Source organism: Miniopterus natalensis, chromosome X, assembly GCF_054644295.1.
Source record: "Miniopterus natalensis isolate mMinNat1 chromosome X, mMinNat1.hap1, whole genome shotgun sequence".
Classification (NCBI taxonomy): domain Eukaryota; kingdom Metazoa; phylum Chordata; class Mammalia; order Chiroptera; family Miniopteridae; genus Miniopterus; species Miniopterus natalensis.
In genome coordinates this window covers 43,233,212-43,251,541 of record NC_142103.1, presented here as the reverse complement: position 1 = coordinate 43,251,541, position 18,330 = coordinate 43,233,212, and the positions used below count along the sequence as shown (strand labels likewise).

The following is an 18,330-nucleotide window of genomic DNA, read 5'->3' as shown; positions in this document are numbered from 1 at the left end:
ACAGAGCATATTTTTATTCAAACACTGTACAATTTGTACAGTGGCTGCAATAATTTTTTTGTGTACTTAATATTTGGAGTTCTAGTGAGCAAATAATGTATGTAAAAGAATTTTGAAAAATAAAACATATCATCTATTAATATGAGGAATTAATTTTACTCCATTAGTTACATGTGCAACAAAGTTATTTGTTCAATATTTGCTATGTAATGGTATTTAAAGAGATATAAAAGAACTCTAAGGAATTTACTATGGAACTTCCGAGGACTAAGAGATAACTTCAGTATGGGATAATTTCAGATTTCATCACAAGGTTATACTTGAGGAAGGTCTTGTAAAAATGGTATGGTTTCAGCATATCTAGATGGTGAAGCTGGGGGATAGAGTCATTTCAGGGGTAACATGAGCAAATGTATAACTGTGGAAAATTGGAGGCTATATTTAGAGAACAACATTTTGGCTGAAACATATAACACCAAACAGGGATTTCCAGGAATTAAGTCCATAGGAACCAGAAGTGGAGGGCTTTGAAAGTCAGAGTGAGAAATTTATAGATATTGTCTTTGAAGGTTTTCGGGCAGAAGAGTGATATGAGATGTTTATAGGAGATTTAAGCAACTTTTCTAAAGCACTATTCTTAGATGTAACTACGCTTGTGAAGATTTTAAAATAATTGTATGCAGGAACCTATGCATCCAAGCTGAAGTATGTGTTAGAAGAGAAATTGGTAAATACTATTTTTGAGGGCAAAAGTATTTCCTTGGAATGTTTTAAATGTATTTTGGTGTATGGGTAAGTACTGAACAGTATTAGTAGTTTTTATGAGGGAATTTTAGGAAACATAACTAAACCAACTACAGAATAACTGAATATGATTCAATAAATAAAAACACTTTACTTAAACAGAATTTCAATAGCAGGGGAGGTAGAGGGACTGTTCATTAGCACCTTCAAACTTATTTGCTTAAAGGAAGTATCACAACAAATCTCAGGAAGATAATATAATGATAAATCAGAATCACTAATGCTTTAAAGCACTGGACACAATAAGTAATCATAAATATTTGTCCATAGGAAAAATATAAATAAAAAATAAAAAAGTCAAATCCAGATGCTTAATGGGACATAAGAACCGGAATAGAAAACTAATTGACTTATAAAATGGTCCTTAATGTTTAATGTGTTGCTCACTTTTTTAAAGAGAAAATTTGTGTCCTACTATCCATTTTCAGTTAAAAAAGAGGGCATAGAAGAGTGAAACCCACAAACAATCCTAGTCATATCATATATCTTTATTATAGCCAGTGCTGACTGCCACGTTCAGACATTTTTGCAAGCCATAATCACTAAGAGAAGGGGAAGAGGGAGAAAAGGAAGGGAGTGAGCAGAGAGAGAGAATTTCCATTCTATTTCTCCAAAAATTTATTTCAATTTGTGTTTGTGTTTTGAATTTTTTTAAAAATCTCAACCCTCAACAAACCATGGTGGTGGAAAAGAAGGACAACAGAAATAATATAATACTTGATATCAGTACAAATAGTTAAATGATGAAAAGTGATACTTGCTTTAAAAGACCACATCTGGAAGAAATTTGGAAGTGAAGTCCTGCATAGAGGAGACGGTAGGAAGATTCAAGTTTGGAGATGTTTTGAGGTAGATGACTTTCCAGATGGATTTTGAGGGAAAGGTAGAATTCCAGCAGAAATGTGAGGGAAGGGTGAATGTTGCCAGAACTGGGAATGGGAGTGGGTGGGAAGGAAGCAAAACTATCAGTTTATTTATGAAATTGAGAGTAGTATAATGTGTCTGGAACACAAGGTGGGAGGAGTTGGGTACTGTGAGATAAGACTGTAAAAATAAGATAAGACCATCTTAAAGAGGTCCTTTAGCATCAAGGAAAGGAGTCTGAACCTAACTTTGGAACCTGATTATCAGAGATTTTTAAAAGATTTTAAATTACAAACCTAATGCTATTTTATTGTTGATAATAATTTCTACAATAAGGTACAAGTTGATTTTATTTCTTCATAATATTTCTATTAAAGTGCTGCCAAAGCATTTATGAGCTTCAAATAACTAAAAATTAATCAAGTTATTACCCAGTGATGGAATCTTATATATTTTTATACAAAAGAATTAATAAAATTTATGAGAAAAAAATATAAAAATTCTGAACTAGGACAAAAAAAATATCTGCCTTCTTGGTAAATAACAAAATATTTTAAAAGCATTGAAATGTTCATTTACATAATTTATTTATGTCCTGGCTTATGTCTCAAAAAATTTTAAGTGGCTCATAATGGGAGCACCTATATGAAAATGATCATGAAGTATAAGTGGGAATCAGATATTGGAGACTGTGTAACATAAATAACCATCAAATGTGTAGACAAGGAATACACAGTTTACCACAGTGGTTACAAGCACAGACCTGAAGCTAAACTGCTAGATTTAAATTCTAGTTCTACTACATACTAGTTGTATGAACTTGAGCAAGTCACATAACATCTCTCTGCCTTGATTACTTCATCTGCAAAAACTGGTTATGATATTTGAACTTTACTTAGTAAAGTTTAAAAATTCAGTAGGTTAAGGGTGATAGGCAGTTCCAGAGAGACTACAAAACATGGGCCCAAAAGAAAAGAAGATGTATTTTTAGGAGGGATATTATTAATCTTATTTTTATTCTTAACCATTTGCTCCGTCAAAAAGTGAGATTCTGGGAAAATTTCACAGACAAACTGACAAAAGTATAGATACATGCATATGTACATAAAAATTTTTTATTCAAGTTCTTTTCATTGAAGATTTATTAAGTTAATTCTTCTACTGAAATAGTCACTCTAAACTTATACTTTGAGAGTTTGTGCATTCATTTTATGTTTCATTCTTATGTGTCCAGTACAGCTGATCATGCAAATTGGCAGCACTTTGACCACACATTTGTACCTCCAGGAATTTCTTTGAATGTGATTATCTTAGAGACATTTCTATACTTAAATGAGCAGCTTGAATATATAGATCTGCCATGTCCAGTAGACTTCTCTTCAGTTTTCCTTATCTGTACTGTCCAATGCAGAGTCACTAACCATATGTGGCTGTTGAGCACTCAAAATGTAGCTAGAGCCACTGAGGAACTGAGTATGTATTTAAATTTACTTGATGTTAATTAATTTAAATGTAAATAACCACATGCTACCTTATTGGAAGTGCAATTCTATAGGAAACATTAGGTAAGAGGCAGACTGTAAACAAACTTTCATGCTCAGTGTCACTACGTTTTAAAAAGGAAAAAAAAAAAATAGGCAAAAATACTCCATATCAAATATTGAGGTTCAAGTTCTAAGACTCTAAGAGCATGGGAACTTCCAAATTATTCATTCTAAAAGATATTTATGCCAGTAAATATTATAAATACATTTCTGCTGTTCCAGTCTTTTGATAATATACCACACAATGTATTTTTTATTTTTTAAAAAATATATCTTTATTGATTTCAGAGAGAAGAAGGGAGATGGAGAGAGAGAGAGAGAGAAACATCAATGATGAGAGAGTCATTGATCGGCTGCCTCCTGCACTCCCCCGACTGGGGATTGAGCCCAGAACCCGGGCATGTGCCCTGACGGAGAATCAAACCGTGATCTCCTGGATCCTAGGTCACTGCTCAACCACTGAGTCACACCTGGTCGGGCTATACCATGCATTTTAGAAAATGCTTTAATGCTTTTCCTCATTAGTCTTTCTTAGCTAGTAGAGTCCTAACAAGCTTTTCAAGCATATGTGTTTACCTCGTTTTTCCAATGTGAAAGGAACTCTTATTTTATAGTCTAGTCATTAAGTTTATTAACTTATTTTGTCTGTGCAGCTAGGGGCTTTCGTTGGCAACATTTTTATAAGTTAATAATATCAATGGAAAGAATTATTGAGTGCCAACTGTGTCCCAGTCATTGTGCTGGACACCTTCACTTGTTATTTTACTCAATATTCACTACAACCTCGAAGGAATGTGTTATTGTCCTCATTTTACAAATGAAGACACTGAGGTCCTGAGAGGTCAAGTAATTTATTTTAGGTAATGCAGCATTAACACTTACTATGTGTCAGGGCACCGTGCTCTGTTTTATCCATCATACATTATTGCATTTGCCTTTAACAACTATCTTATGAGTTAGATATTAATGCTCCATATTACAGATGAGGCAACTGAGGCATATAGCTAGCAAGCTCTCAAACCAGGAATTAAAACCAAGAAGTTTAAAACCTAAGACCACACTCTTAACCATTACATTAGACAGTGTCATAGTTCACTTCTGCCAAAACAGTCACTGCACATTTATTATTTGCAAGTCTCCAGAGACACATGTGTAGACACATTCCACATAGATTTACTTGTATGGACATTTTCTACACACAATGATCTCTGCGGCTGATCTTTAGATTCTGCAAAATATGAACCTCTTCAGTAAATACCTATTGGCTTTCATTCTCTTATTGATATTTCTGATCAAAGAGTTCAAGACCTTGGTGCAATAGATGCACGAGAGACTTTGAAATGGCTGGGAATGAGAATTAGGTAATAAACAGAGAAGATTACATACATAGTGCAGGACTTTGTTCTCTAAATATTTGGAAGTTTGTTGAAATGAACAGGGGACTTTTTCATGTTGTCTAATTTAAATTTTAAAACTTTACTTGTAAACTAGTAAATAATATAATTTTTGAAGAAGAAAAATCATGGGAGCCTTGTGGATGCTACTGTCATTCCTAATTGACTGAAAAATCACTGAAAGTAATAATAGTCACATCCTAGGCTGAACAGTTTTCAAAGAGGGAATATCTTTAAAAACCAACTGACATTTATGCTGGCAAAATTTGCCAAAGCAAACTTCCATTTGAATAAATTCCCTGAATAGTATGGGAGGTGTTTTGTTAGAACCTTTCAAAGCCAATGACGTGATTAACCACCTGCTTTAGGTTATTGTTGAAATGTTATTCTGAACTTTGTACAGGAAGAAACTTGTAAATTATAATAATCTCTCTCTAGATGAAACAAACACTTCCTTAATTAAAGTCTATGGTTCTGTTCTCATGTAAAGAAAGCAATAGAAATTACTAGAATGTACTAGTAATAGAACTACTTCCCTTCATCCCTTTCCTCCAACAGAAATTCTCATTTAAGAGACTCATTCCAGGGTAATTTCTCTTCTTTTCCTATAGGAAACTAGGAGAGAAAATAAAGTATACAGTCTCTTTGCAGTGCATGCTTTTTGACTTTAAAAAATGAGAAGTATATATGCTCCACTGGAAGCCAAAAAAGGGTCACTATTGAAACAGCTGCTGGTAGGAAGAAAAAGTTAGCTCAAATAGGCCAGTTTAGAAAGGTTTTCACTTTTAAATGGGGTTTAAAAGCATGACAAATCTCCCAGTTGTTTTACCATGAATAGTCAAGAAAAGAAATTTAGATCAAGACACTTAAAGGACAAGTTCACCTCCCTTCCCCTTGCCCTAAGCTCCCTACCTTGCCACACACTCACACACACACACACACACACACACACACACACACACACACACACACACAATAACAGCTTGTGTGTGAGTGCCATGGACTGAAAATGACCCAAGAAATTTATCAGACCTCCCTTAAACAAAAGGCAAAGACAACTGGCATGGAGAATTTTACCCAACAATTAGTTGCACTCACAATTCCTATAGCTTCATTTAATTGTAAACACAAAGGGGATGACCAAAGTTGAAAATATGTGCTTCTTTATCTTATGACCTCATTCTTTTTTCAGGTAACCTACTTCCCTGAACAATCATTCACTTTAGTGACCACACCTTTGAACAAACCACACCCTTGAATAACAATTTATCAAAGCACCACATCTTTCCCCACAGAACAGGAAAATTTTCTGATAGAAATCCCAGCACAGTAAGGAAGAGCTATCCACAATCTTTGTAACAAAAGAAAAAGGAAAAAAATCATGTAACAAAGATAAGCCCAGCTGAATAATTACTGAAAGCAGAGGCCAATTATAAACACCCATTCTCCCCTGGCCCTCCCTCTAGAGATGAATTCGTTTGCAAGTTTAAAATTCAAAAGAATGGTAACCCATATAACACATACATTAAGAGGTTCCTTCTTTCATTAAACTCGGTGTATTCAATAAAATAATCAATGGCCAAAGCACAAAATAATATTTAAAAATGAAATATAGACATATGGGATACCTACAGACTAGGTCCTGTATATCTGTCCTCAATGTGGCCTCTCCTTAGATAAACAAATGGTATTTATCCAGATAATCACAGTACTTACTACATAATAGGTACTTAATAAATATCTGTTCAATGAATAACTGGTATTAAAAAATTATTTTCATCTATTTCTCACACCACATAGTTCCTCTGAATGCAAGAAAAATACCTTGAATTTCATGAAAAGCTAAATTAATGGAATGGAAAATTACATGTCCAGTGAATAATTAACATCAATGCTGTTCCTTTAAGACAGTATGTAATTTTGGGTTGTGAGGGTGGGTTAATATTTAAGCTTTTAAAAAGGTTGAGCCATAAAGTTTTTTTGATTTCTTTTGTTTTATATAATTTCTAGAAATACTTTATTCACAGTACCACATTCTAAAATGCACCCATGACCTTGATTACACCTGTGTTCGATTTTACCTGTTCATATGAATAAACCAGGTAATTTTAATTATACCGTCAATTTAGAATATTTCACCAGCAACTGGTTTCTATAGTAAAGGTACTCTGAGGAATACTCTATCAATAAGACAAAATAATATCCAAGAGAATCATAAAATATATCTGATCAATTATAGACAAGAAAGAAAGCAACATTATATCTGGAGAAATTGAAAATATGTTTAAATCTAAAAACATCATTTTAGTGCACAAAAAGGCAATCGAGGAAAAACATTTACTAAAAAGCTGGGTATAGAAAATACTGAAGGCTGCAAAAAGCATTTGGTTAAATCTAAAATTAAATACATAAGCTAAAATTAAGATTCAGGAAGCAAAGCAGAGTAACATCAATTTCAGTTTCTCAAAATGAACATATTTTACTACTGGCAATTATATACTTTTAAAAATCTATGAACTCTTTGAATGTCATCCAAACACCAAAATACTAAAAACAATTAAAGTAAAAGTTTAATTGAATTTATAATGACCAACCATTTTCCTAGGTGACATGGTCACAAATTCTGGCATCTGAATTATTGCCCCATACCAACTCAAAATGTCTCTGAAACTTAGCATATTAAGGAGAGACTTTTTTAAAACATAAGACAAACAAAAGAATTTTGAATAATATATACTGCTTGTTTGTGCTTAGCATGGTGCATAACAAAGGCTTCACCACATCTTGCTCAGCCACATCTTAACCGTTTTGTTAGCATGAAGGTAATTTCAGATCAAATCAAGGTTCTACTTTATACAATGCCATCCTGCCAATAAACAGGGAGAAAGAAAAATAAAATAGAAAAGTTTCTTAGTCATGTTCTTTGTGGTAGCTATCTAAAACTTTTTTTGACAAATTATCTTTTAGTGGATTTGTGAATGCCCTTTGATATCTAACTCAATTTGAAATGTTATGGTCAAATTTTCTCTCTTCTTGTTTCACTAAGGGAATGAAGTTACTTATTGTTTTACCTTACCACATGTCTAGAATCTCACCTCAATCATTTTCACCCAGGCCTTATTTTTCTTTCTTTTCAATTACAAATAATTTCAGACTTTACAACACCATCCATTCCAATCTCTTATCCTAGTTTCTGTGACCATATTTTTGGTCCCTAAGGTTCTTTATAGAGCTCTCTATGGAGAACAACATTTCCAGATGAAGACAGTCTTGTAAGGATCACTTAAACAAATATCAGGTAGAAATAAGGAAAGTCTTGTAAAAAGCTCAGCCAACTTGGTTCCGGGATTATTAAAAAAGTAAGTTGAACTAAGGAGCATACAACAAAATGTGATCCTAAAAATTGTTCCTTAGTCAATATTTATGATTTGCCAAATTTCAGCTTTAAAATTTTTGTCTATTTATTCATTTTTCTTTTTCTAGCAAGTTGACAAGAACAGGGGTTAATTGTTTAAATAACTATTATGACAAGTAGGGTGGTTTTAGCATTCTTATGAAAATGGTAACTGTTGTCTCTGACCTTCTCATTGTTTTGGTGCTACTAAGAAACACAGGGGACATCCACTTCATTGTTTATCAACATCTAATATAGATTATTGGCATGTACTTTTGCATTATTATACAAACTAGTATTTTTAACCTTTATACTTTTCTTCCCTTTGACTTCAATATAGGTGGAGTTTTTCTCAACTAAGAAATTACTAACAGTAAATCATGGGTTTTTGTTTATATTTTCCCCTCAAATTAAGCTAAAGGTGGAAAAAAAAAGTAAGGTTATGGCCTTTGTAGTTGTTGGGTTACCTATATATTTTTTTAAATTTATTTAAAAAAATAGTTTTAATATATACTTGAGAAATGTTACTTTATATCTGACTTTAAGGTTTGGGGGAAAATAATTCCTATTATTCCAGATTGGTATGATAATGCAACATAGGATAATATGCAATGGTTGTATTATTTTTTCTTTCTCTCTTTTTGAGCTCTTCACAGTACAAATTGTATCTTGAAAACACAATTTCAGTTTGGACAGAAATTTCCAGAAAGTTTAAAGACATGAAAATTTAATGTAAAGCAAGTCAAAGAATGAAAAGGTAGAGTTGTTAATTTTATATAGTCTTGTAATGTTCCTTTACATTCGTTGGGATGATTACTAGCACAGATCCTGATGCTGAAATAATCATTTTACAAACAAATTTATTTAATTTTAAAGGGCGTCCTAGAAGTCTACTCTTTTTAGCTTTCATATACACAATTGCTTACATCTTGCTTTCCTTAGTTTTATATCCACTTTTTCAATGTTCTTTTACCAATATTCATAAATTATTCACCTTAGCTATACAAGAGCCATGTGTCATTTTCAGAATATGAAACCATATGGTAATTCAAAGAGGGATTTGTGGCTGTCCTTTATCCTAGAACAGTATACTATTTGCTGAACACAAATATTTGCTTGTCACTCCATACATGCCATTCACTGTCCCTAAACCATCATATTTGATACAGAAAAATCTGTTTACTTCTGATATGAGGTGAATCAGTGAAAATGCATTCTATAAAAATTATTGTATTCAAGTTGAGTATTGCTTTGTAGTAGGAGCAAAAGACTACCTCAGATCAGATATTCTACTCAAATTAAACAAATTATGAGCTATTTTATACTCTACTTAGATTATGCAAATCATTGGAACTGGTAACAAACAACCACAGGCACTAGTAAGTGAAAGAACAGCCAAGAGATGAAATTTTGGATTACTGTATGTTGAATATGTAGCTGTATTCCATTGAGAGATAACATCCTTTATAACCGAGGCTGAGAAACAGAAAGAAAAGAAATGAGGTTCAAAATGTCCCCTTTCTACTAGCCTTACATAGCTATCTTTGGTACCTGGGAATGGTTGCTCCAAACCAAATTTTGGTATGAAGAGGAAGTTCTGAGAGGGGAGAGCACTTCCCGTGAGCCGATGGGATCCAAGGCCTGAACCACCTTATTCATGGGTCCACTGTAGGTCCTCACTCGCTCATACACTACATTTTTTTCTGGAGGCTGCTGGGCTTGACTTGACTGATGGTAGCAGTGGTAATGCTGGGGCTGGCACTGCAGCACCTCTGGGAGCTGCTGAGTCCCACAGCTGCTGCTGCTCATCTCATTCCAGTAGCTTGAACTCATCATCTTCTCAGTGGTCAGTAAGGTACACTCCAGATGCTCTCCCTAAGGAACAAAGAGAGAGAGAAAAGGAGAGAGAGAGATCATGAAAGGAAGGGACAGGAAGGCAGACAGGCAGGCACATGTACAAGCCTTTTATCAACCACTTGTCTATAGTGGTGCCAGGGGAAATGAGAGTTACCTGAGCAGCAGCAGGAGCAGGTCTGGCAGCTGTAGAGGAGGCAGCAAAGTATTTGAAAACGAATGGAAAGTGGAGCCACCCTGTGAAATTGCTCCAGGAAATGGTACTGACACGCCTCTGATGGGCGGATTCACCAAACAGGTTTACCTGCCAGGAGAGGCCCTGCATTGCCATGGAGATAGCTATAAGGCTGCCCAGTAAGTAAAGGAATCTGGAAAGTGCAGAAATGTGGAATTTTAGGGCTGAAGCCAGAGCTTCCAAGTCCAGGGGCTAGGAAATTCACTTTAACTATAAATAGGCAGACAAAGAGATGCCCATGCCAAAAGTTATTAGAGAACAAAAAGTCACAAACATGACATAGAAGTGGCTTTGACCTGGTTCTTTTGAAACTTAACAAAGGCTTGATTATTATTATTCCTGAGTCCCAGAACAAAATATGGTGTTAGTCTAGGAACATACTAATTCACAGATAAATTTGCATTCTTTGTAAAATCCAGCTGATAACTGCAGTTAAGAGAGATTATTATGGGGTCTCTTGGAAACTCTCTAATTTATGTACCTGTTTATCTTGTTCCAAGCTTAGTATGGCTTTATAACTTACATTGAAGTAGATTTGTCTAAATTTTTGACATGTATGTCTGTTTATACATGGGGGTTGGTAAAAAAAACCTAACAATTCCACAAATGCTTTGCATTTTAGCATTTAGATTTATTATTTTGCATTTTTTTACAGTAGAATGTACCTCAATTTTATTTGTGCCCTAGGAAACACTGAGTTTGATTACTTTTAAATATCTAGTTGTTAAGGGTTTGGCAAGTCTTGATATGAGATTTAAATGTGCTCAGCACTTATATTTATTACTAGTTGAAATTACAATCATAATGCCTACTTAACCCACTACATCTTGCCTTACAAGATACTTCAGCACCACTAAACACTAGAGTACCCACTGAGGGTGTCTTCAGAAAGGGGTATCTTTCTAGTCTGTATATACATTTGAATATAGCTTACCACCACCATTTTGGAGAGGAGGTAGATATCGTTAAGCTGGCTAGCCAACTTTTATCTGCTGGGTGAACAAAAGATAGTAACTTACTACTGGTCACTTACTATGACTAGATACTGTGAAAGAAGCTTTACATGGATTATCTGTCATCCTCACAACTTTATGAAGGTTTATAGATGAGGAACTGAGGTACACAGAGAGGTTGAAAACTTTCCAAAGTTAAACAATGAGTAAATGGTGGGTCTGGGTTTTGAACATCGAGCAACTCATTTTAGAGTTTAAGCTCTTATCTATATTATAGTGCTAGATAAATTTTAAAAGTATGTTCTGCATCTGACCATCTAATAAATCTTCTAAGTGGAAAAAACACACACAACAGTTTTGGACTGCTAACTCGTAAGTGACTTTAAAAGGAATCGTTGGATATTTTATGGGCAGAAGTGTCCAAAATGCTGAAAATAGACCTTAAAACTCTTTAAAATTATTTACCATATATTTACATTTAAATTTGTGTGTGTTGTGTGCAGAGATCCCAAATCTAACCTTTGTTTATTTTATTGCTGTTCCTCAATAATCAATGAAAACTTAATTAGAAACAAGTGACATGCCAAACAGCCTGGCAAAATATTAATCAATAAATTGTTAATATCATTAACAGTAACATTTTGAATAAGTTTTTTATGTGTGGCCAAGATATGGGTATTAAGTGGGGTCATCTAGTTAGCTCTGATTATTGAAATCTGAATTTAAAACACACACAAACACGTTAACACATAAACACTGTGCTGTTAATATCTGCAACCAAGAGGTGACCTAGTAAATAAAGAGACTGAAATGAAGATTAAAAATTTCTCCATCCATTAATTGGTGACCATACCTTCCCTCCATATTTTCTTGCTGTATAGTATTTTGAAGGCAGCCACCCAGATGCAGTTGGGCAAAAATTGTGTGAAATTAATATCCTCGTCTAATCCATCACTATTCCCCATTGCTGGGTATGAAAGAGAGAAAGGAGAGAGAGAGAGAGAGAAACAGAGAACTTGAAGCTCATGAAGTCTATAAGGAATGAGATTAAGCACTAACTGGAAGATAAACCACGTCTAACTGTGATGCATATGTTGACAACCTTACTCACTTCAGAGAGTTTTATTAATCATTTTCACCAAAGTTTTTGCTTCTTCTCTGAGAATTCATGTGTGCCTTCAATGATCCGCATCTCCAATTGTTTTATTTCTTCTTTATACAGATGAAGCTAATGCTCACTTATTTTATTAATAAATACATATAAATATATTTGACTGTTTTATAATGGCACTTCCTCTGTTTTCTACTTAAAAAACCCAGCGGATTGACGGTATGCATTCTGCCAACTTCATGATTATGTTACCCCTCCAATATTGGTGAATGGGATAGTAAGAGTTGATTCCTTATTCTTAGCTCCAAATTTGTTCAGAGAATCCTTAATTTATTTTTGCACTTACTTTGTTTCACTCAGTAATATAGATATTTTGTGTCCAGTACCGAAAAAATTAATGACAATGAATTTTATTTCCCCTTAGAAATGATATCCCTTGAGAAGCTAATTCAATTCTAATAGATTTTTAAAAACTTTATTGTTTCTGACTGTAAAAATAATTCATTCTTTCAAAATTCAAATAACCATTTTCCACAGTGGCTACACTAATCTGCATTCCTACCAAGAGTTCATGAGGGTTCCCTTTTCTCCACATCCTCAACAAGCACCTGCTGTTTGTTGATTTATTGATAATAGCCATTCTGACAGATGTGAGGTGATATCTCATTGTGGTTTTAAATTTGCACTTTTCTGATGATTAGTGACTTTGTGCATCTTTTTATATGTCTAATGGCCATCTGTATGCTCTCTTTGGAGAAATGTCTATTCAGGTCCTTTGTCCATTCTTTAATTGAATTGCTTTTTTGGTGTTGGGTTGTATGAGTTCTTCATAAATTTGGATATTAACCCCTCATCAAATGTATCATTGACAAATGCATTCTCTCATTTATTGGGTTTTCTTTTAATTTTATTAATGGTTTTCTTTGCTGTGCAAAAACATTTTAGATTGATGTGGTCCCATTGGTTTATTTTTTTCCTTTTGTTTCCCTTGCCCAAGCAGAGACATCAGAAAAAATATGACTAAGAGAAATATTCAAGATTTTATTGCCTTTGTTTTCTTCTAGGAATTTTATGGTTTCTATTCTAATGTCTAGGTCTTTAATTCATTTTGAGTTTATACCTGTATATGATGTAAGAAGGTGGTCTGGTTTCATTATTTTGCATGTATCTGTCCAATTTTTCCATCACCATTTATTGAATAGACTGTCTACCCCATTGTATGTTCTTGCCTCATTTGTCAAATATTAATTGACTATAAAGTTGTGGGTTTATTTCTGGGTTCTCTATTCTGTTCCATTGATCTAAATGTCTGTTTTTATGCCAGTATCATGCTGTTTTGATTACTATAGCCTTTTCTAACCTCTATGCTATACACCTGAAACTAATACAAAGTAATATTGAATGTAAACTATAACTGAAAAAAATAATTAAAAAGTCAAATAACTAAAGGCATAAATAAAGTAGAATATGAAACTTCCCATATTGATGGTTGAAGTAAGAGATGGAATAAAGATCAAGAATGTCTACTGTATACATATTGGTAAAAAAAACAAAAAAACAAAAAAACAACACAGTGAATTACATTTTGACTAAGCTGTTTTTATGGTCATCTGAAAAAGTCTTGATTTTACCTACTTCATAACATTGTTACTAGGATCAAATGTGAAAATGCTCACTACTTATAATACACAATCCAGACATAATATTTTAAAATATATTATTTACAGATGATGTAGTGTGATTTTTGTGAAATAGTAGGCATTGAAAAGCAAATATGAAAGTCCCAAGAGGCTATAGGCCTACCTAAAACCACTAAAGTAAACAGATTGGTAATTAATGTATCAAAATTGATGTACAGAACTGTCTTAGAATATGAAACAATATAAGTAATTATAAATTTAACACCAAATGAATTTCATCAGAACCAACAATGGAGTTTTTATGTGTATGACTAATTTTATACTCCTGTTTTATGGGGATGATGCTCAAATCTATCTCTAGCCCAGGTCCACTGCTTGAGGTTAATGGTATAATGGCAAAGGGTAGTTAAAGTGATTACTCTAGTCTTTCTACTTCTGCCTTCTCTATGATAAAGGAGAAACCTGTTCATAAACAAAGGATCAATAGGCATTTGTTAGAGGAAGTGAAGCTTATGGTAGTGAGATGATTGTATGAAAGCACCTATGTTTTACTAAATGGGTACAAGTAACTTGATCCAACAGAACTCCATTCTAGTCTTCTGAGAGAACTTTAAGTTGAGCTTGCTTAACTGCTGTTGGGAAACTTTCGACTAGGCAATGTTTCAGAATATCATATATGAAAAAATATTGTCTTGATTTTTTAAATAAACAAATGGTAAAGTTTAAAACAGTTTAGTGTGACATCAATTCAAGTAAAAAGTTTACATCAGAATATCAGCTGTCTGATGATACACATACTTAGAATAGAGTTAGGTGATCCCTGAAAATACCTTTGGTATCCCCTATCTTGGCTTTTGTCTCTGTCCTTAAGTAAATTTTACCTGTGGCATAATTTTTCTCAGAATTAAATCCAATATTCCAAAAGCCAAACTAGAGGAAACCAGACCTAGATTCTGGGCAGAGTAAATAACTCCTCTGTATTATCTGAACGCAGTTGAACAGGCACCAAGCTCTACGATTCTGGCAGACCTTCAAGGATGTCTGACCTTTCCTGCAAAAGGGATTATTTTGAACAGAATTTCTCAAAGTGTGTCCTGAATAACACTAGTCCATAGTGTATTCTGCATGGAAAAAAAGGAGTTTGTGACCAAAACTCTTCATTCAGTGACTTATGTTCCTCAGATTTTATTTTCATCTTTATACTTTTTTCCTTTATATGCTTTAAATTAAACTCATAAAGTAAGTGAAATTCATATTTAGTCTATTATTCTACCAATGTCATAAAAACACACCAAAGACAACCCTGACTGGTGTGGCTCAGTTAGTTGGAGCATCATCCCATACACCAAAATGTGGCAGGTTTGATTCCAGGTCAGGGCACATGCCCAAGTTTTGAGTATAATCTCCTGTCAAGGCACATGCATGAGGCAACTGATTGATGTTTCTCTCCCTTCCTCTATCTTAAAATAAAAAAATAAAAATAAAACTGTTCAATTGTAACACATGTTTAAAGAAACATACCAAAGACAATTTGATCAGCCATATTGCCATACCAGTGATACCCAAAGTGAGGTCTCTGAACTAGAAGAATGAGATTCACCTGGGATTTTTTTAAAAAAATGCAAATCCTTGGGCCCCACTCCAGATTCACTGAGTCAGAAACTCTGGGGAATGGGGCCTAGCAATCTGTTTAACAAACCCTCCTAGTGATTCTGATGTACACTAAAGACTGAAAATCCCCAAATTATACCAATATTTGGAGGCAAGCTTGGACAAAAGAGGAAGATGGTAGTACCAGAAAGATAAGACTTCCAATGTAATGGGCAAAAAATTGTAAGCATCTCAGAAGTGTGTCATTAAAAGTCTATGAGTAAGTAGAGTTCAGTTACAACCCTGGGTAAAAGTCAAACTTTTCTACATATATGGAGAAGTTAGGATGAGAACAAACTATATTGTAGTACATTAGTAATAGGTACTTAAGTTATTTTAATATTAAAAATAATAAAATAATTTTATTTTAATAAAAGGGGAATATTGCAGTGTACCAGAAGGTTTTATAGTGTGGTGTTGATGAGTGTAGCTTTACAATCAGGCAGACCTGGATTTAAATTTTGGCTCTATCACATATTAGCTCTATGAGCTGGTAAATCATGTTACTTCTCTGAGCTTCTATTATTTTTAATGAAACAGATAACCACTATCAAAGGACTTGTTGTGTAGATTAAATAAAATAGATGTAAATTGTTTAGCATAATGTCTGGTACCTGGTAGCTACAAAATAATGGCAATCCTCAACATTATGCTCTAGATTTTATTAGGAAGAAAGGAAGAAAGGGCTTGATGTGGTTTTGCACATAGAAATCAGATTATAGTATAAAGAATTATATGAGGCAACAAAAGTGGGGAAATTACAAGTGACATAATAACAGAGAAAGCTCAAGCAACTTAACAAAAAAGAGAGGGTCGAATGAAGCTTGATTGTAAAGCAGTCATTTATAATTTGAAAAGCTTGGCTAAGGTGTAAAAGGTTAGTTAAAAGATAAAGTACTGTGATATATATTCTAGATATCTGTGTTCTAATGTAGAAAAATTATGGGAATAATTTTAAAGTAATCTAATTATTTTAAAAATATATACAAAATTACTCAAAGCAAACATAAGAAAGGAAATCATAAATATAGCTGAAATCAATGAGATTAAGAACCAAAAGAGAATAGATAAAATCAATAAAAACAGATGATTCTTTGAAAAAAAAATCAGTAAAATTGATAATCCTCAAACAAGATAAAGAAAAAGGAAAGTACAAATAACCAAAATCATAAATGAAAGAAGAAATATCACTACTGACTCCACAGACATGAAGATAATGAAGCACCCTATGAACAACTCTGTGCACATACATTCTCCAAATTAAATGAAATGTATCAGTTCCTTGAAAACCACAAACTACAACCCACCCAAGTTGAAATAAACAAACCAATTAACTCGGCATCTATAAAAGAACTAGAATCCATAATAATAAACCTTCCAAAAAGAGAAATTATAAAACTTAGCACCAAAAAAACCCCAAAACCATTTATTTATTTATTTATTTATTTATTTATTTATTTATTTATTTATTTATTTATTTATTTATTATTTATTTATTTATTTATAGGTGTGGGTTTTTTTGTTTGTTTTTTTAATATATCTTTATTGATTTCAAAGAGAGGAAGGGAGAGGGAGGAAGAGAGATAGAAACATCAATGATGAGAAAGTCATTGATCAGCTTCCTCCTGCACATTCCACACTGGGGACCCAGCCCACAACCCTGGCATGTGCCCTGATGAGGAATTGAACCTCTATCTCCTGGATCAAGGATCTATGTTCAACCACTAAGCCACGCTTGGCCAGGCAAAACCAATCCAATTTAAAAGTGGGCAAAGGACTTGAATAGACTCTTTTTTAACAGAAGACATACAAATGGCCAAGAGACATATGTAAAAATGCTCAGTGCCACTAATCATCAGAGAAATGCAAGTTAAAAACACAATGAGATACCACCTCACGCTTGTCAGAAAAGCTGTCATCAATAAATCAACAAAGAACAAGTGTTTGCCAGGATGTGGAGAAAAGGGAACCCTCATGCACTGTGGGAGGGAATGCATATTAATGCAGCCGCTGTGGAAAAGTGTGGAGTTTACTCAAAAAATTAAAAATAGAACTGCCTTTTGACCTAGCCATCCCACTTCTGGTAATATATCCTAAGCATCCTGAAACACCAATCAGAAAGAATATATTCATCCCTATGTTCATAGCAGCACAATTTACAATAGCTAAGATTTGGAAACAGCCCAAGTGCCCATCAGTAGATGAGTGGACAAAAAAGCTGTGGGACATTTACACAATTCAATACTACTCAGCTATAAAAAAGAAGGAAATCTTACCTTATGAATGGACCTGTATAGTATTATAAGTGAAGTAAGTCAGCCAGAGAAAGACAAATGGCTCCTGATTTCACTTGTATGTGTAACCAAGTGAACAAAATAAACTAACAAAGTAAAGACAGACTCATGGATACAGAGAACAGACAGCTGTCAGAGGGGAGGGGCTTGGGGGCTGGGTAGGAAGGAAAGGGATTAAGCAAAGAAAAAAAGAAAGACTCGTGGGCACAGACAACAGAATGGTGATTGCCAGAAAAAATGGGGGTTGGGGAAGTAGAAGAAGGTGAAGGGGAGATAAATAGTGATAGAAGGAGACTTGAATTTAAGTGGTAAACATGTAATATGATATACAGATGATGTATTGTAAAATTGTATACCTGAAACCTATAAAATTTTATTAACCAGTGTCACCCCAATAAATCCAATTAAAACTGTACACATGAGTCACAGGTGTTTGTTACAATTTAACCATAGAATACTCTGCCCATTTTTATGATTTAATATATAAAAATATATGATAATTAGTCACTTTCATTTTCTGCCAATAGTAAATAAAGCAGGTTAGTTAGGTTTCTGAATGTTCTAATGAATTTATTTTGTTATAACTATTAAAA

At 33.7% G+C, this 18,330-nt stretch overlaps 1 protein-coding gene across 1 annotated transcript in view; it reads right to left on the bottom strand.

The window, feature by feature from the left end:
• POF1B (POF1B actin binding protein) overlaps positions 1 to 10,059 on the bottom strand; it is a 67,187-nt gene extending 57,128 nt beyond the window's left edge. The window contains exons 1-2 of the mRNA XM_016213304.2: positions 10,012 to 10,059; positions 9,552 to 9,875 (exon numbers count right to left, since the gene is read on the bottom strand). Coding sequence (XP_016068790.1) covers positions 9,552 to 9,836 — 285 coding nt within the window. The 5' untranslated portion in view covers positions 9,837 to 9,875; positions 10,012 to 10,059. The remainder of the gene's footprint in view (positions 1 to 9,551; positions 9,876 to 10,011) is intronic.
• Positions 10,060 to 18,330: the final 8,271 nt, after the last annotated feature.